Source organism: Aquarana catesbeiana, linkage group LG13 (assembly GCF_042186555.1).
Source record: "Aquarana catesbeiana isolate 2022-GZ linkage group LG13, ASM4218655v1, whole genome shotgun sequence".
NCBI lineage: Eukaryota > Metazoa > Chordata > Amphibia > Anura > Ranidae > Aquarana > Aquarana catesbeiana.
Window position 1 is genome coordinate 7,799,181 of NC_133336.1, and position 25,307 is coordinate 7,824,487.

At 46.1% G+C, this 25,307-nt stretch overlaps 1 protein-coding gene across 1 annotated transcript in view; it reads left to right on the plus strand.

Moving 5' to 3' along the window:
- Nucleotides 1-25,307, plus strand: part of LOC141117581 (uncharacterized) — a 1,161,887-nt gene that overhangs the window by 124,179 nt on the left and 1,012,401 nt on the right. The window contains exon 7 of the mRNA XM_073610493.1: nt 314-491. Coding sequence (XP_073466594.1) covers nt 314-491 — 178 coding nt within the window. The remainder of the gene's footprint in view (nt 1-313; nt 492-25,307) is intronic.

Genomic DNA, 25,307 nt, shown 5'->3' on the forward strand with positions numbered 1-25,307 from the left:
AAGTTGTAATTTTATTTCAATTTCAATAATAATACTTTTCTATACATTTCATCTTGCCAGAATAACAAAATGACTTTCAACCTGTAAAACTACTCTACACTTTTTTTTCCCCAAGAAATGTCAATTTTTCCAGAAAAAAAAAGTGAAAAAAGGTTTCAAAAGTTCCGGAACTTTTACATCACTAATTATAATCCAATCAGTAATGTATACTACTATAAAATGTCATGATCTGATCAGTGATGTATACATACTTTTGTCTCTACCTGTATGTGTGTTTCAGACCTCCCTGGTAAGAATAATATGTCTGTTTCAGAAATACCGGGCAATAAAAGAAGGATCGGGGGTCACTTGCTTCTCTCACACCTTGTTACAAGATATTCAGGATCGGGGAAGAGGAGCGGTGCTTGGACTTTGGGAATGTCTCTATGCAGTGAAGAAAGATCATCCTCACCCTAATTTATTGGCAGTTCTGGATGAGATCAGACAGAAAGGTAACGGGACTTTGTGTTTGTAATAACATTTGGGTCAGTCATAGGTGTGCACAGACTATTGCACGGGGGTGTGCACCCCAAAGCTCAAACACACATGTATGTATATAAGGTATATATATATATATATATATATATATATATATATATATATATATATATATATATATATATACACTCACACATACACAGACACACACTTATAAATGTAAACAAACATTTTAAAATGTATTAAAACATGGACAGTGACGGTTGGGCAGTGGACAATGTCAGTCGTTTTTTACTTTTATTATTTTTTTATTTACAATTTAGGATCCCTGTTGGGGGGGCTTTGTTGAAATATCAGGGGTCTGATGTCTCAATTTTGCAACAAAGAAAGGGGCTGAGGACAAAGATTCCCCACCCCCTTTCTCTGTAGCCTTAGCTGCATTGTACATTGAATGAATGGGAAGCACTCTGTGTTGTGAGGCTTCCTGTTCATTCACAAGCTGAAGCCTAATAAACACAGTACCAGTCTGTGATCTGTACCAATCACTCACTGTGCTCATTCAGAAAAGGGAGCAGCTGGTAAATGACATGGGCCTGGGCAGCAGGGGGAATTTATGCTGCACAGGGGGTGATTAGGGTGTGCCCAGGCACACCTGGAACACCCCCTGCACACACCTGTGGGGTCAATCCTGGGACACAGTACTGGCATATGTAGCTGGAGGGAGGAAGAACATTATGTATAAGGGGAGAAGGCATCTGACACAACATAAGTCTCCAACAGTTGAAGCTTTTCAAAACACAGAGAGCAGGGTAGGTAAGTATTCGGGATAATTCACACCAGTGTACAGTGCAACCTTGGTGCATAGCACTATTCACTTTTTTAGATTAACTTTGCTAAAATGTCACAAAGACAATTTGCTAGGTTAACCTAACCACTTCAATACCGGGCCATAGTCATGTGACATCCGCAGACGGGATCTCCCATCCTGGGCGGGCGTCATATGACATCCTCGGCTTCTCGCCGCTTCTGCGGGCCCCCAGGGGCTCTCAGCATGGCGATCGGGGATGAGGTGCGTCCCTCAGACACAGCCCATCCCAGATCCGTGTAAAGAGCCAATAAAAAAATGGCTCTTTACCACGTGACTGGCTGTGTCCGATCACAGCCGGTCACATCTACTGTCCACGTGCATGCCCCTAGGGCACGTGCAGAATGGCGATTGGGGACAAGGCTTGTCACCCTGACACAGCCCAACCCCAATCGCAGTAAAGAGCCAATGAAATTGTCTCTTTACCAGGTGACCGGCTGTATCCAATCACAGCCGGTCACAGAATGTCAACAAACCGCGGTAACGAGATATTACCGGGTTCTCCTCCTCACACACCGATCATGTGTGAGAAGGAGATTGTGGTAACATCTCATTACCTCTTACAGTGTACACCAATCACACTGATTGCCCCCCCTAATAAAGAGGACCTGTAACCACCCATCAAAGTACCTGTCACTAGCCATCAAAGTACCTGTCATCACCCATCAAAGTATCTGTAGCAGTTCATCTGAGTACCCGAGTACCTGTCACAGTTCATCTGAGTACCCGAGTACCTGAGTACCTGTCACAGTCCATCTGAGTACCCAAGTACTTAAGTACCTGTCACAGTCCATCTGTGTACCCGAGTACCTGTCACAGCCCATCTGAGTAACCGAGTACCTGAGTACCTGTCACAGCCCATCTGAGTACCTAAGTACCTGTCACAGCCCATCTGAGTAACTGAGTACCTGTCACAGCCCATCTGAGTACCCAAGTACCTAAGTACCTGTCACAGTGTCACGTACCTGGTGGGTTGTGAGCCTGAAGTGCAGAGAAAGACCTCCCTTACAGCTCCCACGCCCGTTCCCCTGGAATGGAGACAGAGGGCCAGGAGTGAAGAGTGGTATGGGTGCCTGGCAGGATCAACGGTTGCTGAAAGACAGTAGTGGTGGCACCCTCTGGAGTCAGGAACCTGAAGAGTAGACTGAGAACAGAGACTGGAATGCTGGACTGGAACCAGGAACAACAGCAGGTAATAGCAGACTGGAAGCTGGACTGGAACCAGGAACAACAGCAGGTAATAGCAGACTGGAAGCTGGACTGGAACCAGGAACAACAGCAGGTAATAGCCTGGAACACTGGACTGGAACACAGCAGAAGATAGCCTGGAACGCTGGACTGGAACACAGCAGAAGATAGCCTGGAACGCTGGACTGGAACACAGCAGAAGATAGCCTGGAACGCTGGACTGGAACACAGCAGAAGATAGCCTGGAACGCTGGACTGGAACACAGCAGAAGATAGCCTGGAACGCTGGACTGGAACACAGCAGAAGATAGCCTGGAACTCTGGACTGGAACACAGCAGAAGATAGCCTGGAACGCTGGACTGGACACAGCAGAAGATAGCCTGGAACGCTGGACTGGAACACAGCAGAAGATAGCCTGGAACGCTGGACTGGACACAGCAGAAGATAGCCTGGAACGCTGGACTGGAACACAGCAGAAGATAGCCTGGAACGCTGGACTGGAACACAGCAGAAGATAGCCTGGAACGCTGGACTGGAACACAGCAGAAGATAGCCTGGAACGCTGGACTGGACACAGCAGAAGATAGCCTGGAACGCTGGACTGGAACCAGGAACAACAGCAGGCAATAGCAGACTGGAAGCTAGTGTACACAGTGGAGGGTCAACAAGCCGGTGGTCAGTAACGGTCGGACAGCAGAGGTACCAGGGGTAATGCAGAGGGATGGTCAGGCAAGCCAAGAGGGTCTGGTGCAGGCAGATAGTAGGATCGTCAAACAGGAAGCCGGGTCAGATAACAGGATACACAGATCAGATCAGGTAACACTCACAGAATGCTGTATAGCAGACAGCGGGGAAGGAGTGTGACAGGCAGGTTTAAATAGCCCGCCTGACACCAGCGGGAATGCGCGCGCGCGTGCCCGTGCGTGACCGCACCCGTGAACGCGCGCGCATGCGCAATGGAACCCGTGGCCGAGTTCCCGTGCGCCTGGGGCGCCGGTTACTGGCAGGATCTTCATGACATTGCCCCCCCCAAGGGGCAGCCTCCGGATGCCCCTTTGAAAAAATGTCTCTGGATGGGCTGTTTTAAAGGCTTGTAACAGGTCTTCAGCATGAATATTATCCTCTGGTTCCCAAGAATTCTCCTCTGGGCCAAACCCTTTCCACTTTATTAAGAATTGATTTTGGTTACCTCTTTTCCTGTGGTCCATGATAGCCTCCACCTCGAATTCCTCTTCCCCATCTACCAGGATTGGATCAGGAGGATCCGTACTTCGACCTGGAAATGGGTTGGTAATAGATGGTTTAAGCAAGGACACTGGATGTACCTTTAGTGAGTCCAGGAGTTCAAGTTCATATGCAACTTCATTAATTCTCCGTTTAACAGGGAACGGTCCAAGAAATTTGGGACCCAATTTCCTGGAAGGGCAGGCCAACCTGAGGTTTATGGTGGACAACCATATCTGATCCCCAGATGCAAGTAAGAGCTCACCTCGCCTCTTTTTATCGAAGGTTGCTTTGTTGTACTCCTGGGTTCTGGTCATCGTGTCCTGTAAAACTTGGTTGTTAGTGGTAAAGAAATCCAATTTCTCCTGGACTGCGGGTACTGTGCATTCTGGAAGAGAGTTAGGTAAAAATGAGGGGTGGAAACCATAATTCGCAAAAAACAGAGTCTGCTTGATAGCAGAATCAATAGAATTATTATAAGCGAATTCGGCCAATGGTAAAACAGAAATCCAATTATCTTGGGCAAAGGAAGAAAAACAGCGCAAATATTGTTCAAGGGTCTGGTTTGTTCTTTCTGTTTGCCCATTAGTCTGGGGGTGATAAGCCGATGAAAATGAGAGTTCAATGTCCAAGGTTTTACACAAAGCCCTCCAGAATCGAGAGGTAAATTGTACACCTCGATCTGAAACGATATTAACTGGTACCCAATGGAGCCTGATGACCTCTTTAATGAATGCTTGTGCTGTTTCTGTAGCTGAAGGGTGCCATCTTCGACAACCAGTCCACTATGACAAAGATTGAGGTGAAGCCCCCGGCTGGGGGTAGTTCTACAATAAAGTCTATAGAGAGCATTTTCCAGGGTCTATCTGGGACAGGCAAGGGTTTTAGTAGACCCCATGCCTTTGTTTTGTGCCCTTTGTTCCTAATGCAGGTGGTGCAGGACTCTACAAACTCTTTACAATCTTTGCGCAGCTGAGGCCACCAGAAGGTGCGCTGAACCAAATCAGTGGGCTTAGCTACACCGAAATGCCCAGCCAGCGCATGATCGTGACAAAGCTCAAGTACTGGAACTCGTAGTGTCTCAGGTATAAAGATCCTACTTTCATGCCACAATAACCCATCCTTAACCTGGAGCTCTGCCTTAATGGAAGATTCCATTCCTGCGGAGGCCTGTTTAATCTGGGAAAGCAGGTTTCCCTGAAGTAGAAGAAAATTTCCCGGAGACAAAATGGTGTCTGGAGGGGAAATCTCTTGAGGTTTGTGAAACATTCTAGACAGGGCGTCAGGTTTGGTGTTCTTGGAACCAGGACGGTAGGTGACATGAAAGGAGAACCTGGAGAAAAAGAGAGCCCACCTGGCCTGACGTGGTTTCAACCTTTTTGCAGACCTCAAATACTCCAGGTTCTTATGATCTGTAAAGATTAAGACTGGATGAGCGGCACCCTCCAACAGATAGCGCCACTCCTCCAATGCTGACTTGATTGCCAACAACTCTCTGTCACCTACATCATAATTTCTCTCTGCCGTGGACAATTTACGAGAAAAGAAGGCCACAGGATGCAGCAGGGCCTTGGTTCCCTGTCTTTGGGATAATACTGCCCCTACAGCAATTTCAGATGCATCCACTTCTAGAATAAATGGCAGAGAGGAATCTGGATGCTTTAGTACAGAGGCGGAGGTAAAAAGGCCCTTGAGAGTCTCAAAAGCCTTTTGAGCCTCGGCTGACCAATGGAAGCGTGTACCCTGTTTGGTTAGCTGTGTGATGGGTGCAATGATGGCTGAGAACCCCTTAATAAATTTACAGTAAAATTTAGCGAATCCAACGAATCGCTGGATTCCTTTCTTGTCTGTCGGGACTGGCCAATCTAGGACAGCCGTGACCTTCTGGGGGTCCATTTTAATGCCTTTACTGGAAATGACTAACCCTAAAAATGGAATACTTTCCTGTTCAAATTCACATTTTTCAGCCTTTGCATATAGACCGTGTTGTCGAAGTCGGCCCAATACACTTCTGACGTGCCTGCGATGGGATTCAAGGGAACAAGAGAAAATCAATATTTCGTCTAAATAGACGATGACAAACAGGTCTAGAAAGTCACGTAACACATCATTAATAAAGTATTGAAAAGTGGCAGGGGCATTGCACAGGCCGAAAGGCATCACGAGGTACTCAAAATGTCCATAACGGGTACGAAAAGTGGTCTTCCATTCGTCTCCATCCCTAATACGAACTAAATTGTAGGCCCCACGGAGATCAAGTTTGGTGAATATGGTGGCCGTTCCCAGTCTCTGAAACAGCTCTGGTACTAAGGGGAGAAGGTACCGATTCTTCACAGTAATTTTATTTAGTTTGCGGTAATCCACACACGGCCTGAGGGTTTTATCTTTTTTCTGCACGAAGAAGATGCCTGCACCTGCGGGGGACGTGGATGGACGAATGAAGCCTCTTTTGAGGTTTTCGTCAATGTATTCCTTCAATGCCCCTTGCTCTACCTCAGTTAAGGGAAATATTCTTCCAAAAGGAATTTCAGCACCGGGAAGTAACTCAATGGGACAGTCATAGGCCCGGTGAGGGGGTAACACCTCTGCCCTCTGTTTACTAAATACGTCCAGTAAATCATGATAGGCAGAAGGAATGGATTGATGTAGACTAGGATCTGTATCTAGGCATAACAGAGTAGGATTCCCTGGGTGTTCTGAGTTCTGCAGAACTGTTGGCAGTAGGGAGAGGGAAAGGTCACCTCACCCGTGATCCAATTTATGTCCGGATTATGGGCCTATAACCATGGCATGCCGAGAATTATGGGAAACAGGGGTGAAGCGATAATGTCCAGGCGTAGCTGTTCCTGATGGACGTTGGAAATGAAAATGGGGATTGGCATAGTCTCTTGGGTGACAGGTCCAGACTTGATAGCAGTCCCATCAGCTAGATGGATAGAAAGTCCATGGGCTTTAGGTGACAAAGGTATTTGGTGTTGGGTGGCAAAACGAGAATCCATGAAACAGCTGCAAGCTCCTGAGTCAATAATGGCGGTGATTTGTAGATCCTTCCCTGGAAGCTGTAGCAGAAGAGGAAGAGCAAGGTGAGTGGTATTTTTAACCAGAGATATCACATAGTCAGTAGATAGGGATAAACACTTACGGAGTTTAAGGGGACAGTTCCTGACATAGTGCCTGGGTTCCCCACAATACAGACACAAGTTATTTGCTCGACGACGTTGTCGTTCCTCTGGGGTGAGCGAAGGCCGCAGGACACCTAATTGCATTGGCTCAGGTAAGTTAAACGTGGAGGTAGGTGGTGTTGATGATGGATGATGAGAAACTTTAGGGGTAACCCAAGTTGGAAGAGAAGACCCCATAGCTCTCTCAGACCTGCGCTCTCGTAGGCGTCGATCGATCTGGATGGCTAGATCGATTAAAGCATTTAAAGTCTGTGGTGTACCCACCCTGGCCAGTTCATCCTTCAGAGGATCAGAAAGTCCCAACCGAAATTGATAACGGAGAGCCGCATCGTTCCAATTAGTATTAGCACTCCACTTCCTCAATTTAGCCACATAGTCCTCTGCTGCTCTGCGACCTTGTTGAAGGGTGTGCAGAGCCGCCTCCGCAGTTACAGATAGCTGGGGGTCATCATATAACTGACCCGGTGCGTCAAAGAAAGTGGAGAGTTTGGTCAGAGATATGTCCTTTTGCTCTAAGAGGCGATGGGCCCAGGTTTGGGGGTCACCAGAGAGTAGAGAAATTACGTAGCCCACCTTTGTAGCCTCCAGGGAAAAGGTACGTGGCTGAAGAGCAAAAAATAGTTTGCAGGAGTTGCGGAAGGCTCTGAACTTATGGCGATTTCCGAAGAAACGTTCAGGTGTGGGAACTTTAGGTTCCGGAGGGAGCATCACCACCGTTGAGGAAGGCCCAACTGAAGGAGCAGAAGCAGAGGAAGCTTCCTGGACCCCAATGGGGTTAGACAGGGTTAACACTCGTTCCTCCAGTCTGGTGTATCCTTGCTGTAGATGTAGAGGGCCAGGAGTGAAGAGTGGTATGGGTGCCTGGCAGGATCAACGGTTGCTGAAAGACAGTAGTGGTGGCACCCTCTGGAGTCAGGAACCTGAAGAGTAGACTGAGAACAGAGACTGGAATGCTGGACTGGAACCAGGAACAACAGCAGGTAACAGCAGACTGGAAGCTGGACTGGAACCAGGAACAACAGCAGGTAATAGCAGACTGGAAGCTGGACTGGAACCAGGAACAACAGCAGGTAACAGCAGACTGGAAGCTGGACTGGAACCAGGAACAACAGCAGGTAATAGCAGACTGGAAGCTGGACTGGAACCAGGAACAACAGCAGGTAATAGCCTGAAACACTGGACTGGAACACAGCAGAAGATAGCCTGGAACGCTGGACTGGAACACAGCAGAAGATAGCCTGGAACGCTGGACTGGAACACAGCAGAAGGTAGCCTGGAACGCTGGACTGGAACACAGCAGAAGATAGCCTGGAACGCTGGACTGGAACACAGCAGAAGATAGCCTGGAACGCTGGACTGGAACACAGCAGAAGATAGCCTGGAACGCTGGACTGGAACACAGCAGAAGATAGCCTGGAACGCTGGACTGGACACAGCAGAAGATAGCCTGGAACGCTGGACTGGAACCAGGAACAACAGCAGGCAATAGCAGACTGGAAGCTGGTGTACACAGTGGAGGGTCAACAAGCCGGTGGTCAGTAACGGTCGGACAGCAGAGGTACCAGGGGTAATGCAGAGGGATGGTCAGGCAAGCCAAGAGGGTCTGGTGCAGGCAGATAGCAGGATCGTCAAACAGGAAGCCGGGTCAGATAACAGGATACACAGATCAGATCAGGTAACACTCACAGAACGCTGTAGAGCAGACAGCGGGGAAGGAGTGTGACAGGCAGGTTTAAATAGCCCGCCTGACACCAGCGGGAACGCGCGCGTGCCCGTGCGTGACCGCACCCGTGAACGCGCACGCATGCGCAATGGAACCCGTGGCCGAGTTCCCGTGCGCCTGGGACGCCGGTTACTGGCAGGATCTTCATGACACACAGTCCATCTGTGTACCCGAGTACCTGTCACAGCCCATCTGAGTAACCGAGTACCTGAGTACCTGTCACAGCCCATCTGAGTACCTAAGTACCTGTCACAGCCCATCTGAGTACCCGAGTACCTGAGTACCTGTCACAGTTCACCTGAGTACTTGTCACAGTTCATCTGAGTACCCGAGTACCTGAGTACCTGTCACAGTCCATCTGAGTACCTGAGTACCTGTCACAGTCCATCAGAGTGCCCGAGTACCTGTCACCAGCCCATCAGAGTACCCGAGTACCTGTCACCAGCCCATCAGAGTACTCGAGTACCTGTCACCAGCTCATCAGAGTACCCGAGTACCTGTCATCAGCCCATCAGAGTACCCGAGTACCTGTCACAATCCCATCAGAGTACCCGAGTACCTGTCACCAGCCCATCAGAGTAACCGAGTACCTGTCACCAGCCCATCAGAGTAACCGAATAACCGACAGAGTACCTATCTGCAGCCCATGCCTCATAGAATATACGTTGGGGTGTTTGCTTTCCAAAATGGGGTCATTTTGTGGGTAATTCCACTGTCCTGGTGCTCCAGGGCCTTCAAAAGTGTAATAAGTGGTTAGGAAATTAGAATTGTAATTGTAATTTATGCTCCCAGAACACCTGAAGGTACTACTTCAATGTTGGGCCTCTGTATGTGGCCAGGCTGTGTAAAAGTCTCACACATGTGGTATCGCCATACTCAGGATGAGTAGCAGAATGTGTTTTGGGGTGTAATTTTTGCTATATATATATATGCTATGTGTTAAATATCTTATAAATTGACAAGTTTGTGTAAAAAAAAAAGATTTTCATTTTCTTTCCACGTTTTCTGAAGACTTGTGTAAAAAAATTAATCATTCAAAAACCATAATTTTCCTGGGCATTCCCCAGGCCTTGTTTGTATCTGTTTGTAGCCCTCCAATGCCGCTTACTGCGATAGCCAGCTATAAATGAGGGTGGTGGCAAGTTTTTTGAGATCACCTTGGTGTGTGTATTGGTCCAGCAACGCACCAGCATCTTTGCAGCCATTGTGCTATTTGCTGGGTGTCTGGTGTGCTCCTGTACCTTTAAGAAGGGATGGGCTTCCCTTCAGTCCACCTGCTCTCATTTATCCATCAGAAGGCACGTGCCTCCACTGTGGGGACACTCATATTTTAGTGTTAGGACCACAGATATCAGGGTGTCGTGACGAGGCTCTGTGGCTTACGCATGCGTTTGCAAATGCGTGCGGACTAAACCACTGTTTTTAACGCATACTGTAATGCCGCATACACACGATCGGACTTTACGGCATACTTGGTCCGGCGTACCGGATTTCGTCAGACAATTCGATCGTGTGTGGGCTCCAGCGGACTTTGTTTTCTCAAGAGTTTGATGGACTTAGATTTGAAACATGTTTCAAATCTATCCAACGGAATCGAGTCCGGTCGAAAAGTCCGCTCGTCTGTATGCTAGTCCGATGGACAAAAACCGACGCTAGGGCAGCTATTGGCTACTGGCTATGAACTTCCTTGTTTTAGTCCGGTCGTACGTCATCACGTACAAATCCATCGGACTTTTGTTGATCGTGTGTAGGCAACTCCGTTCATTCGGAAAGACCGTCGTAAAGTCCGTCGAAAAGTCCGCCGGGCAAAGTATGCCGTAAAGTCCGGTCGTGTGTACGCGGCATTAGACAGGTAATTTGGTTGTCTGTGAGATGGTGGTAAGTAGGCTTGGAATTTTTTCCTGGGCATTCCCCAGGACTTGTTTGTATCCAAAAGAATCATTATGCCTCATAGAATATATGTTGGAGTGTTTGTTTTCCAAAATGGAGTCATTTTGTGGGTAATTCCATTGTCCTGGTGCTCCAGGGCCTTCAAAAGTGTAATAGGTGGTTAGGAAATTAGATGTGTAATTTATGCTCCTAGAACCCCTGACAGTGCTCCCTGCATGTTGGGCCTCTGTATGTGGCCAGGCTGTGTAAAAGTCTCACACATGTGGTATCGCAATAATTAGGAGGAGTAGCAGAATGTGTTTTGGGGTGTCATTTTTGCTATATACATGATTTGAGTTAGAAATATCTTATAAACTGACCACTTTGTATAAAAAAAAAATACGTTTTAATTTTCTTTCCATGTTCTCCGAAGACTTGTGGAAAAAAATGAACTGTTCAAAAGACTCATTGTGCCTCATAGAATATACTTTGGGGTGTTTGTTTTCCAAAATGGAGTCATTTTGTGGGTAATTCCATTGTCCTGGTGCTCTAGGGCCTTCAAAAGTGTAATAGATCTTTAGGAAATTAGAAGTCGAAGCTCCTAGAACCCCTGACGGTGCTCCCTGCATGTTGGACCTCTCTGTGTGGCCAGGCTGTGTAAAAGTCTCACACATGTGGTATTGCCATACTCAGGAGGAGTAGCAGAATGTATTTTGGAGTGTAATTGGAAGTATGCATATGCTGTGTGTGAGAAATAACTTGTTATTTTGACAATTTTGTGAAAAAAAAATCTTCATTTTCCCAAGAATTGTGGGAAAAAAATTACAACTTCAAAAAATTCACCATGCCTCTTATTAAATACCTTGGATTGTCTACATTTCAAAAATGGGTCATTTGGGGGTTATTTGTACTTTCCTGACATTTCAGAGCCTCAAGAAATGAGATAGGCCGTCAGTGCATCAGGTGTGATCAATTTTCAATGATTTGCACCACAGCTTGTAGACTCTATAACTTTCACTAAATAATACTCACTAAGGCTGGATTCACACCTATGCAGTTTTAGTGCTTTTTGCATTTTGCAGATTTGCACTACAGTCCATTTAACATGGTTTCCTATGGAACACGTTCTGTAGTGCAAATCTGCAAAATGCAAAAAGCACTAAAAATGCATAGGTGTGAATCCAGCCTAATTTGGGTTATTTTTACCAAAGAGATGTAGCCGTATAAATTTTGGCCCAAATTTATGAACAAAAATTACTTATTTGCAAAATTTTATCATAGAAACTAAAAAAAAGTGTTTTTTTTTTCAAAATTTGCGCACTTTTTTCACTTATGTCACAAAAAATGAAAAACCCAGTGGTGATTAAATACCACCAAAAGAAGGCTCTATTTGTATGAAAAAAAATGATACAAATTTTGTTTGGGTACAGTGTTACATGACTGAGTACCGTAATTGGCATTCAAAGTGTGAGAGCGCTGAAACCTAAAAATTGGTCTGGGCAGAAAGGGTGTATAAATGTCCTATATTGAAGTGGTAAACTGCCAGCTGTGCAATCGGGGACAAGGAATTTTTCCTTCTCATGTGGTGGGACTGTGCTGGAATAGCTGCCCATCGCTGTCCCATCACATCTGGTGTTAATATAACCTTAATTATATTTTTGTGGGTGTAATTTGTCTTTAATGTTTTATGTTTTTTGTCCCATTTATCAAAGCGTGTTTGATGGTATTGTTTACCAGAATAACACGTTAATTTCAAGTTCACCATGTGTCAACAGTTTTTCATCCTCTACACATATCTCAAGTAACATGTTTTATTATACAGGATGACCCAAAAGTCTCCCTACATAGGAAAAATTGATAAACTCATTATAATTTATATGTTTAATATTTGTATTTTTTAAAATACATTATTGTTAGATTGTTATTAATATTTTGTAAAAAATTTTAATAATTTTTTTTTCTAAATAAAGGTACATTTAGCTACAATTTAAAATTTTCTCTATGTATGGTGACTTTAAAAACAAGCTGTTTAGACAACTTTTTAACCACTTCAGCCCCGGAAGATTTGGCTGCGTGGTCATGCAATGCTATACCCCCAAAAAATTTGCATCCTTTTTTTCCCACAAATAGAGCTTTCTTTTGATGGTATCTGATTGCATCTGTGATTTTTATTTTTCGCGATATAGACGGAAAAAGACCAAAAATTTTGAAAAAAAATGATATTTTCTACTTTTTGTTATAAAAATAATCCAATAAACTCAATTTTAGTCATACATTTAGGCCACAATGTATTCAGCCACATGTCTTTGGTAAAAAACGTCAATAAGCGTATATTTATTGATTTTTGCAAAAGTTATAGCGTCTACAATCTAGGGTACATTTTCTGGAATTTACACAGCTTTTAGTTTATGACTACCTATCTCATTTCTTGAGGTGCTAAAATGGCAGGGCAGTACAAATCCCCCCCCCCCACCAAATTACCCCATTTTGGAAAGTAGACACACCAAAGAAACTGCTGAGAGGCATGTTGAGCCCATTGAATATTTTTTTTTTGTCACAAGTGATTGTACACCCCAAAATACATTCTGCTGCTTCTCCTGAGTATGGGGATATCACATGTGTGAGACTTTTTGGCAATCTAACCGCGTACTGGATCCCGGAAACCAATCACTGCCTTCAGGCTTTCTAAGGGCGTACATTTTTGATTTCACTCCTCACTGCCTATCACAGTTTCGGAGGCCATGAAATTCCCAGATAGCACAACCCCCCCCCCCCCAAATTACCCCATTTTGGAAAGTAGATACCCCAAGCTATTTGCTGAGAGGCATATTGAGTATTTTGCAGATCTCGCTTTTTGTCACAAAGTTTTAAAAATTGAAAAAAGAAAAAAAAAAATTTTTTTTCTTTTCTTTCTTCATTTTCATAAAAAAATGAGAGCTGCAAAATACTCACCAAGCCTCTTAGCAAATACCTTCCAACAGGGCTCAAAATTTCAAGTCCTGAGCTACTAGCCAGACCTCAAGGGTTACTTGCCACTACTTGCCCCGCCCAAAGCCTACCTTGCCCCACCCCTAATTCTGCCCCTAATCATGCCCTTATAAATTATCTCATGAAATGACACCTAAATGTTTTATGTAGAATTAAGTTACAAAGATAAATATTAACAACAACTTTATCAGTTCCCCTCAGAACAGCCTCACCAGTGCCCATCAATGCAGGCTCACCTGTGCCCATCAATGCAGCATGACCTGTGCCCATCATTGCAGCCTCACAGTGCCCATCATTGCATCCTCACTGTGTCCACCATTGCAGCCTCATCGTGCCCACCATTGCAGCCTCACTGTGCCCCCATTGCAGCCTCACCATGCCTAACATTGCAGCCTCACCGTGCCCAACATTGCAGCCTCACCATGTCCAACATTGCAGCCTCACTGTTCCCCCATTGCAGCTTCACTGTGCCCCCATTGCAGCCTCACTGTGCCCAACATTGCAGCCTCACCGTGCCAACATTGCAGCCCCACTGTGTCCAAAATTGCAGCCTCACTGTGCCCAACATTGTAGCCTCACTGTGCCCCATTGCAGCCTCACCATGCCCCCATTGCAGCCTCACCATTCCCCCATTGCAGCCTCTCTGTGCCCAACATTGCGGCCTCACTGTGCCCAACATTGCAGCCTCACTGTGCCCAACATTGCAGCCTCACTGTTGCCTCATTGCAGCCTCACTGTGCCCAACATTGCAGCCTCACTGTGCCCAACATTGCAGCCTCACCGTGCCCCCATTGTAGCCTCACCATGCCCCCATTGCAGCCTCACCATGCCCCCATTGCAGCCTCTCCATGCCCAACATTGCAGCCTCACTGTGCCCAACATTGCAGCCTCACTGTGCCCAACATTGCAGCCTAACTGTGCCCCCATTGCAGCCTTTCCATGCCGAACATTGCAGCCTCACTGTGCCCAACATTGCAGCCTCACTGTGCCCAACTTTGAAGACACACTGTTCCCCCATTGCAACCTCACTGTGCCCAACATTGCTGCCTCACTATGCCCCCATTGCAGCCTCATCGTGCCCCTATTGCAGCCTCACCATGCCCCCATTGCAGCCTCACCGTGCCCCCATTGCAGACTTACTGTGCCCCCATTGCAGACTCACTGTGCCCAACATTGCAGCCTCGCCAGGGTGGAGGAAGAGAGAGGGTGGCTGGGTCATGACTGGAGGAAGAGGAGAGCCATGGGATCACAGAGCGTGAATAGCATGCTGTTACAGCTTACATGAAATTGCCTCCACAGAGGCTCGCCATCACACACAGACCCGCCTCCTCCTGACCCCGCGCCTGTGATAGACAGAACACACCCCAGCATTCTGTCTATCACAGGCGTGGCGTTAGGAGGAGGTGGGGCTGTGTGTGTGACGGTGAGCAGAGCAGAGGCAGTTTCAATGTACAGTAAGCTGTAATAGCGTGCTATACCGCTCGGTGACCCCTTGGCTCTCCTCTTACTCCATGCTCTCTTCCACCAGGACAATCACTGGGAGAACATTTTCCGATCAACCCCACCCGCCGGCGGTGCTCACCCCCACCACTCCCAGGCAGCCCAGCTCGCAAGTCCTAATTTTCCACTCGCAAAATGCAAGTGGAAAATTTGAGGGCTGCCCTATGATAGCAATAGGAAGTGACAGGTACTCTTTTTTGAAAAAAATGAGGTCTATTAGACCGTAGATCTCTCCTCTGTCCTCAAAGCATCTGACCACACCAAGATACCAAGATTGGTGTGATAAAATGCTTTCCCAATTTTCCAATGGCGCTTTTTATATCCGGCGAAACCTAATTCATAAAATGCTCGTAGCTTCTGGTTTCTTAGGCCATAGAGATGATTGGAGCCATTCTGGTCTCCGATCAGTTCTATGGTCAGCTGGCGGAACCACCGGCTGCATTCCCTATTGGGACAGGAGAGCCCCAGAAAACCATGGATGACGGTGGGGGGGACGTTCTCTCCCACTGCTTGTAAAAGCAGTCTAGAGGCTAATTAGCCACTAGGACTGTTTTTTACATGAAAGCCGACTTCTGGCTGAAAAGAATGATGCCAAGATGATACTTAAACCTGCAGGCATCATTCTGGTATAACCACTCATGCCGCATACACACGGTCGGAATTTCCGGCAGAAAAAGTCCGATGGGAGCTTCTGCTTGGATATTTCGACCGTGTGTATGCCCCATCAGACTTTTTCTGTCGGCATTTCTGATGGACTTAGATAAAGAACAAATTTTCCCATCAGAAATGCCAACGGAGGTTATCCCGTTGGCAAGTCCGACCGTGTGTACGTGGCATCAAAGTCCAGGAACATACCAGTACATTGCTGGTCCTTATTGGGCATATATTGTAGTGTTCTTTTTTTTCATGCAGCCTGTGGGCTGCATGAAAAAAAGAGATTGATCGGTGGGTATGCCCACCATTAGAATACCGCCCTTCATCCACCCACTTCTAATGATGGGCATACATGCACCGTTTTTTTTAACTGTGGTGGTGAAATCACCTCCTACAGCGCTGGAGTCACTGATTTTGGTATCGTGAGAGCAAACGCTGTTGCTGTCAAGATAAATAAATCAGTGCTGCAGCTGAATGGCGTACCTGAAAAGCAAACAATGGTAACAATAAAACATTAACTCAATAAAACAACTTGATTTTTTAACACAATCTGTGCCTAAAAAATATATGCTGAAGCATGGGGCAATCCACCCCCAATGTTAGGAGCAAATCGCTCCTCCACCCCTGCCCCCCATGCTTCGGGATATATGCTCTTTTTTTAATTGTGGTGGCGAAATCCCCTCCTACAGCACTGGAGTCACGGCATTATGTATCTGGGAGCAAATGCAGTTGCTGTCAGAATAAATAAACCAGTGCTGCATCTGAATGGCATACCTGCTAGGCAAATGATGGTTAATAGGGATGAGCCGAACACCCCCCTGTTCGGTTTGCACCAGAACATGCGAACAGGAAAAAAGTTCGCTCGAACACGCGAACACCGTTAAAGTCTATGGGACACGAACATGAATAATCAAAAGTGCTAATTTTAAAGGCTAATATGCAAGTTATTGTCATAAAAAGTGTTTGGGGACCTGGGTCCTGCCCCAGGGGACATGGATCAATGCAAAAAAAAAGTTTTAAAAACGGCCGTTTTTTCAGGAGCAGTGATTTTAATAATGCTTAAAGTCAAACAATAAAAGTGTAATATCCCTTTAAATTTCGTACCTGGGGGGTGTCTATAGTATGCCTGTAAAGGGGCGCATGTTTCCTGTGTTTAGAACAGTCTGACAGCAAAATGACATTTTGAAGGAAAAAACTCATTTAAAACTACCCGCGGCTATTGCATTGCCGACAATACACATAGAAGTTCATTGATAAAAACGGCATGGGAATTCCCCAAAGGGGAACCCCGAACCAAAATTAAAAAAAAAAAAAAAATGACGTGGGAGTCCCCCTAAATTCCATACCAGGCCCTTCAGGTCTGGTATGGAAATTAAGGGGAATCCCGGCCAAAATTAAAAAAAAAAAATGATGTGGGGTTCCCCCTAAATTCCATACCAGACCCTTCAGGTCTGGTATGGATTTTAAGGGGAACCCCGCGCCAAAAAAAAAAAAAACGGCGTGGGGTCCCCCCAAAAATCCATACCAGACCCTTATCCGAGCACGCAACCTGGCAGGCCGCAGGAAAAGAGGGGGGGACGAGAGTGCGGCCCCCCCCTCCTGAACCGTACCAGGCCACATGCCCTCAACATTGGGAGGGTGCTTTGGGGTAGCCCCCCAAAACACCTTGTCCCCATGTTGATGAGGACAAGGGCCTCATCCCCACAACCCTGGCCGGTGGTTGTGGGGGTCTGCGGGCGGGGGGGCTTATCGGAATCTGGAAGCCCCCTTTAACAAGGGGACCCCCAGATCCCGCCCCCCCCTGTGTGAAATGGTAAGGGGGGTACAAAAGTACCCCTACCATTTCACTAAAAAACTGTCAAAAATGTTAAAAATGACAAGAGACAGTTTTTGACAATTCCTTTATTTAAATACTTCTTCTTTCGTCTATCTTCCTTCATCTTCTGGTTCTTCTGGTTCTTCTGGCTCTTCGGGTTCTTACTCCGGCGTTCTCGTCCAGCATCTCCTCCGGCGTCTTCTATCTTCTTCTCCTCGGGCCGCTCCGCACCCATGGCATGGGGGGGAGGCTCCCGCTCTTCTCTTCATCTTCTTCTCTTCTTCTTTTCTTCTCTTCTTCTCTTCTTCTCTTCTTCATTTTCTTCTCCGGGCCGCTCCGCACCCATGCTGGCATGGAGGGAAGCTCCCGCTGTGTGACGGCGCTCCTCGTCTGACAGTTCTTAAATAACGGGGGGCGGGGCCACCCGGTGACCCCGCCCCCCTCTGACGCACGGGACATGACGGGACTTCCCTGTGACGTCACGGGGAATGCCACAGCAGGCAATAGCAGACTGGAAGCTGGTGTACACAGTGGAGGGTCAACAAGCCGGTGGTCAGTAACGGTCGGACAGCAGAGGTACCAGGGGTAATGCAGAGGGATGGTCAGGCAAGCCAAGAGGGTCTGGTGCAGGCAGATAGCAGGATCGTCAAACAGGAAGCCGGGTCAGATAACAGGATACACAGATCAGATCAGGTAACACTCACAGAACGCTGTAGAGCAGACAGCGGGGAAGGAGTGTGACAGGCAGGTTTAAATAGCCCGCCTGACACCAGCGGGAACGCGCGCGTGCCCGTGCGTGACCGCACCCGTGAACGCGCGCGCATGCGCAATGGAACCCGTGGCCGAGTTCCCGTGCGCCTGGGACGCCGGTTACTGGCAGGATCTTCATGACACACAGTCCATCTGTGTACCCGAGTACCTGTCACAGCCCATCTGAGTAACCGAGTACCTGAGTACCTGTCACAGCCCATCTGAGTACCTAAGTACCTGTCACAGCCCATCTGAGTACCCGAGTACCTGAGTACCTGTCACAGTTCACCTGAGTACTTGTCACAGTTCATCTGAGTACCCGAGTACCTGAGTACCTGTTACAGTCCATCTGAGTACCTGAGTACCTGTCACAGTTCATCTGAGTACCCGAGTACCTGAGTACCTGTCACAGTCCATCAGAGTGCCCGAGTACCTGTCACCAGCCCATCAGAGTACCCGAGTACCTGTCACCAGCCCATCAGAGTACTCGAGTACCTGTCACCAGCTCATCAGAGTACCCGAGTACCTGTCATCAGCCCATCAGAGTACCCGAGTACCTGTCACAATCCCATCAGAGTACCCGAGTACCTGTCACCAGCCCATCAGAGTAACCGAGTACCTGTCACCAGCCCATCAGAGTAACCGAATAACCGACAGAGTACCTATCTGCAGCCCATGCCTCATAGAATATACGTTGGGGTGTTTGCTTTCCAAAATGGGGTCATTTTGTGGGTAATTCCACTGTCCTGGTGCTCCAGGGCCTTCAAAAGTGTAATAAGTGGTTAGGAAATTAGAATTGTAATTGTAATTTATGCTCCCAGAACACCTGAAGGTACTACTTCAATGTTGGGCCTCTGTATGTGGCCAGGCTGTGTAAAAGTCTCACACATGTGGTATCGCCATACTCAGGATGAGTAGCAGAATGTGTTTTGGGGTGTAATTTTTGCTATATATATATATGCTATGTGTTAAATATCTTATAAATTGACAAGTTTGTGTAAAAAAAAAAGATTTTCATTTTCTTTCCACGTTTTCTGAAGACTTGTGTAAAAAAATTAATCATTCAAAAACCATAATTTTCCTGGGCATTCCCCAGGCCTTGTTTGTATCTGTTTGTAGCCCTCCAATGCCGCTTACTGCGATAGCCAGCTATAAATGAGGGTGGTGGCAAGTTTTTTGAGATCACCTTGGTGTGTGTATTGGTCCAGCAACGCACCAGCATCTTTGCAGCCATTGTGCTATTTGCTGGGTGTCTGGTGTGCTCCTGTACCTTTAAGAAGGGATGGGCTTCCCTTCAGTCCACCTGCTCTCATTTATCCATCAGAAGGCATGTGCCTCCACTGTGGGGACACTCATATTTTAGTGTTAGGACCACAGATATCAGGGTGTCGTGACGAGGCTCTGTGGCTTACGCATGCGTTTGCAAATGCGTGCGGACTAAACCCCTGTTTTTAACGCATACTGTAATGCCGCATACACACGATCGGACTTTACGGCATACTTGGTCCGGCGTACCGGATTTCGTCAGACAATTCGATCGTGTGTGGGCTCCAGCGGACTTTGTTTTCTCAAGAGTTTGATGGACTTAGATTTGAAACATGTTTCAAATCTATCCAACGGAATCGAGTCCGGTCGAAAAGTCCGCTCGTCTGTATGCCAGTCCGATGGACAAAAACCGACGCTAGGGCAGCTATTGGCTACTGGCTATGAACTTCCTTGTTTTAGTCCGGTCGTACGTCATCACGTACAAATCCATCGGACTTTTGTTGATCGTGTGTAGGCAACTCCGTTCATTCGGAAAGACCGTCGTAAAGTCCGTCGAAAAGTCCGCCGGGCAAAGTATGCCGTAAAGTCCGGTCGTGTGTACGCGGCATTAGACAGGTAATTTGGTTGTCTGTGAGATGGTGGTAAGTAGGCTTGGAATTTTTTCCTGGGCATTCCCCAGGACTTGTTTGTATCCAAAAGAATCATTATGCCTCATAGAATATATGTTGGGGTGTTTGTTTTCCAAAATGGAGTCATTTTGTGGGTAATTCCATTGTCCTGGTGCTCCAGGGCCTTCAAAAGTGTAATAGGTGGTTAGGAAATTAGATGTGTAATTTATGCTCCTAGAACCCCTGACAGTGCTCCCTGCATGTTGGGCCTCTGTATGTGGCCAGGCTGTGTAAAAGTCTCACACATGTGGTATCGCAATAATTAGGAGGAGTAGCAGAATGTGTTTTGGGGTGTCATTTTTGCTATATACATGATTTGAGTTAGAAATATCTTATAAACTGACCACTTTGTATAAAAAAAAAATACGTTTTAATTTTCTTTCCATGTTCTCCGAAGACTTGTGGAAAAAAATGAACTGTTCAAAAGACTCATTATGCCTCATAGAATATACTTTGGGGTGTTTGTTTTCCAAAATGGAGTCATTTTGTGGGTAATTCCATTGTCCTGGTGCTCTAGGGCCTTCAAAAGTGTAATAGATCTTTAGGAAATTAGAAGTCGAAGCTCCTAGAACCCCTGACGGTGCTCCCTGCATGTTGGACCTCTCTGTGTGGCCAGGCTGTGTAAAAGTCTCACACATGTGGTATTGCCATACTCAGGAGGAGTAGCAGAATGTATTTTGGAGTGTAATTGGAAGTATGCATATGCTGTGTGTGAGAAATAACTTGTTATTTTGACAATTTTGTGAAAAAAAAAATCTTCATTTTCCCAAGAATTGTGGGAAAAAAATTACAACTTCAAAAAATTCACCATGCCTCTTATTAAATACCTTGGATTGTCTACATTTCAAAAATGGGTCATTTGGGGGTTATTTGTACTTTCCTGACATTTCAGAGCCTCAAGAAATGAGATAGGCCATCAGGTGTGATCAATTTTCAATGATTTGCACCACAGCTTGTAGACTCTATAACTTTCACTAAATAATACTCACTAAGGCTGGATTCACACCTATGCAGTTTTAGTGCTTTTTGCATTTTGCAGATTTGCACTACAGTCCATTTAACATGGTTTCCTATGGAACACGTTCTGTAGTGCAAATCTGCAAAATGCAAAAAGCACTAAAAATGCATAGGTGTGAATCCAGCCTAATTTGGGTTATTTTTACCAAAGAGATGTAGCCGTATAAATTTTGGCCCAAATTTATGAACAAAAATTACTTATTTGCAAAATTTTATCATAGAAACTAAAAAAAAGTGTTTTTTTTTCAAAATTTGCGCACTTTTTTCACTTATGTCACAAAAAATGAAAAACCCAGTGGTGATTAAATACCACCAAAAGAAGGCTCTATTTGTATGAAAAAAAATGATACAAATTTTGTTTGGGTACAGTGTTACATGACTGAGTACCGTAATTGGCATTCAAAGTGTGAGAGCGCTGAAACCTAAAAATTGGTCTGGGCAGAAAGGGTGTATAAATGTCCTATATTGAAGTGGTAAACTGCCAGCTGTGCAATCGGGGACAAGGAATTTTTCCTTCTCATGTGGTGGGACTGTGCTGGAATAGCTGCCCATCGCTGTCCCATCACATCTGGTGTTAATATAACCTTAATTATATTTTTGTGGGTGTAATTTGTCTTTAATGTTTTATGTTTTTTTGTCCCATTTATCAAAGCGTGTTTGATGGTATTGTTTACCAGAATAACACGTTAATTTCAAGTTCACCATGTGTCAACAGTTTTTCATCCTCTACACATATCTCAAGTAACATGTTTTATTATACAGGATGACCCAAAAGTCTCCCTACATAGGAAAAATTGATAAACTCATTATAATTTATATGTTTAATATTTGTATTTTTTTTTATTGTTAGATTGTTATTAATATTTTGTAAAAAATTTTAATAATTTTTTTTTCTAAATAAAGGTACATTTAGCTACAATTTAAAATTTTCTCTATGTATGGTGACTTTAAAAACAAGCTGTTTAGACAACTTTTTAACCACTTCAGCCCCGGAAGATTTGGCTGCGTGGTCATGCAATGCTATACCCCCAAAAAATTTGCATCCTTTTTTTCCCACAAATAGAGCTTTCTTTTGATGGTATCTGATTGCATCTGTGATTTTTATTTTTCGCGATATAGACGGAAAAAGACCAAAAATTTTTAAAAAAATGATATTTTCTACTTTTTGTTATAAAAATAATCCAATAAACTCAATTTTAGTCATACATTTAGGCCACAATGTATTCAGCCACATGTCTTTGGTAAAAAACGTCAATAAGCGTATATTTATTGATTTTTGCAAAAGTTATAGCGTCTACAATCTAGGGTACATTTTCTGGAATTTACACAGCTTTTAGTTTATGACTACCTATCTCATTTCTTGAGGTGCTAAAATGGCAGGGCAGTACAAATCCCCCCCCCCACCAAATTACCCCATTTTGGAAAGTAGACACACCAAAGAAACTGCTGAGAGGCATGTTGAGCCCATTGAATATTTTTTTTTGTCACAAGTGATTGTACACCCCAAAATACATTCTGCTGCTTCTCCTGAGTATGGGGATATCACATGTGTGAGACTTTTTGGCAATCTAACCGCGTACTGGATCCCGGAAACCAATCACTGCCTTCAGGCTTTCTAAGGGCGTACATTTTTGATTTCACTCCTCACTGCCTATCACAGTTTCGGAGGCCATGAAATTCCCAGATAGCACAACCCCCCCCCCCAAATTACCCCATTTTGGAAAGTAGATACCCCAAGCTATTTGCTGAGAGGCATATTGAGTATTTTGCAGATCTCGCTTTTTGTCACAAAGTTTTAAAAATTGAAAAAAGAAAAAAAAAATTTTTTTTTCTTTTCTTTCTTCATTTTCATAAAAAAATGAGAGCTGCAAAATACTCACCAAGCCTCTTAGCAAATACCTTCCAACAGGGCTCAAAATTTCAAGTCCTGAGCTACTAGCCAGACCTCAAGGGTTACTTGCCACTACTTGCCCCGCCCAAAGCCTACCTTGCCCCACCCCTAATTCTGCCCCTAATCATGCCCTCATAAATTATCTCATGAAATGACACCTAAATGTTTTATGTAGAATTAAGTTACAAAGATAAATATTAACAACAACTTTATCAGTTCCCCTCAGAACAGCCTCACCAGTGCCCATCAATGCAGGCTCACCTGTGTCCATCAATGCAGCATGACCTGTGCCCATCATTGCAGCCTCACAGTGCCCATCATTGCATCCTCACTGTGCCCACCATTGCAGCCTCATCGTGCCCACCATTGCAGCCTCACTGTGCCCCCATTGCAGCCTCACCATGCCTAACATTGCAGCCTCACCGTGCCCAACATTGCAGCCTCACCATGTCCAACATTGCAGCCTCACTGTTCCCCCATTGCAGCTTCACTGTGCCCCCATTGCAGCCTCACTGTGCCCAACATTGCAGCCTCACCGTGCCAACATTGCAGCCCCACTGTGTCCAAAATTGCAGCCTCACTGTGCCCAACATTGTAGCCTCACTGTGCCCCATTGCAGCCTCACCATGCCCCCATTGCAGCCTCACCATTCCCCCATTGCAGCCTCTCTGTGCCCAACATTGCGGCCTCACTGTGCCCAACATTGCAGCCTCACTGTGCCCAACATTGCAGCCTCACTGTTGCCCCATTGCAGCCTCACTGTGCCCAACATTGTAGCTTCACTGTGCCCAACATTGCAGCCTCACCGTGCCCCCATTGTAGCCTCACCATGCCCTCATTGCAGCCTCACCATGCCCCCATTGCAGCCTCTCCATGCCCAACATTGCAGCCTCACTGTGCCCAACATTGCAGCCTCACTGTGCCCAACATTGCAGCCTAACTGTGCCCCCATTGCAGCCTTTCCATGCCGAACATTGCAGCCTCACTGTGCCCAACATTGCAGCCTCACTGTGCCCAACTTTGAAGACACACTGTTCCCCCATTGCAACCTCACTGTGCCCAACATTGCTGCCTCACTATGCCCCCATTGCAGCCTCATCGTGCCCCTATTGCAGCCTCACCATGCCCCCATTGCAGCCTCACCGTGCCCCCATTGCAGACTTACTGTGCCCCCATTGCAGACTCACTGTGCCCAACATTGCAGCCTCGCCAGGGTGGAGGAAGAGAGAGGGTGGCTGGGTCATGACTGGAGGAAGAGGAGAGCCATGGGATCACAGAGCGTGAATAGCATGCTGTTACAGCTTACATGAAATTGCCTCCACAGAGGCTCGCCATCACACACAGACCCGCCTCCTCCTGACCCCACGCCTGTGATAGACAGAACACACCCCAGCATTCTGTCTATCACAGGCGTGGCGTTAGGAGGAGGTGGGGCTGTGTGTGTGACGGTGAGCAGAGCAGAGGCAGTTTCAATGTACAGTAAGCTGTAATAGCGTGCTATACCGCTCGGTGACCCCTTGGCTCTCCTCTTACTCCATGCTCTCTTCCACCAGGACAATCACTGGGAGAACATTTTCCGATCAACCCCACCCGCCGGCGGTGCTCACCCCCACCACTCCCAGGCAGCCCAGCTCGCAAGTCCTAATTTTCCACTCGCAAAATGCAAGTGGAAAATTTGAGGGCTGCCCTATGATAGCAATAGGAAGTGACAGGTACTCTTTTTTGAAAAAAATGAGGTCTATTAGACCCTAGATCTCTCCTCTGTCCTCAAAACATCTGACCACACCAAGATACCAAGATTGGTGTGATAAAATGCTTTCCCAATTTTCCAATGGCGCTTTTTATATCCGGCGAAACCTAATTCATAAAATGCTCGTAGCTTCTGGTTTCTTAGGCCATAGAGATGATTGGAGCCATTCTGGTCTCCGATCAGTTCTATGGTCAGCTGGCGGAACCACCGGCTGCATTCCCTATTGGGACAGGAGAGCCCCAGAAAACCATGGATGACAGTGGGGGGGACGTTCTCTCCCACTGCTTGTAAAAGCAGTCTAGAGGCTAATTAGCCACTAGGACTGTTTTTTACATGAAAGCCGACTTCTGGCTGAAAAGAATGATGCCAAGATGATACCTAAACCTGCAGGCATCATTCTGGTATAACCACTCATGCCGCATACACACGGTCGGAATTTCCGGCAGAAAAAGTCCGATGGGAGCTTCTGCTTGGATAT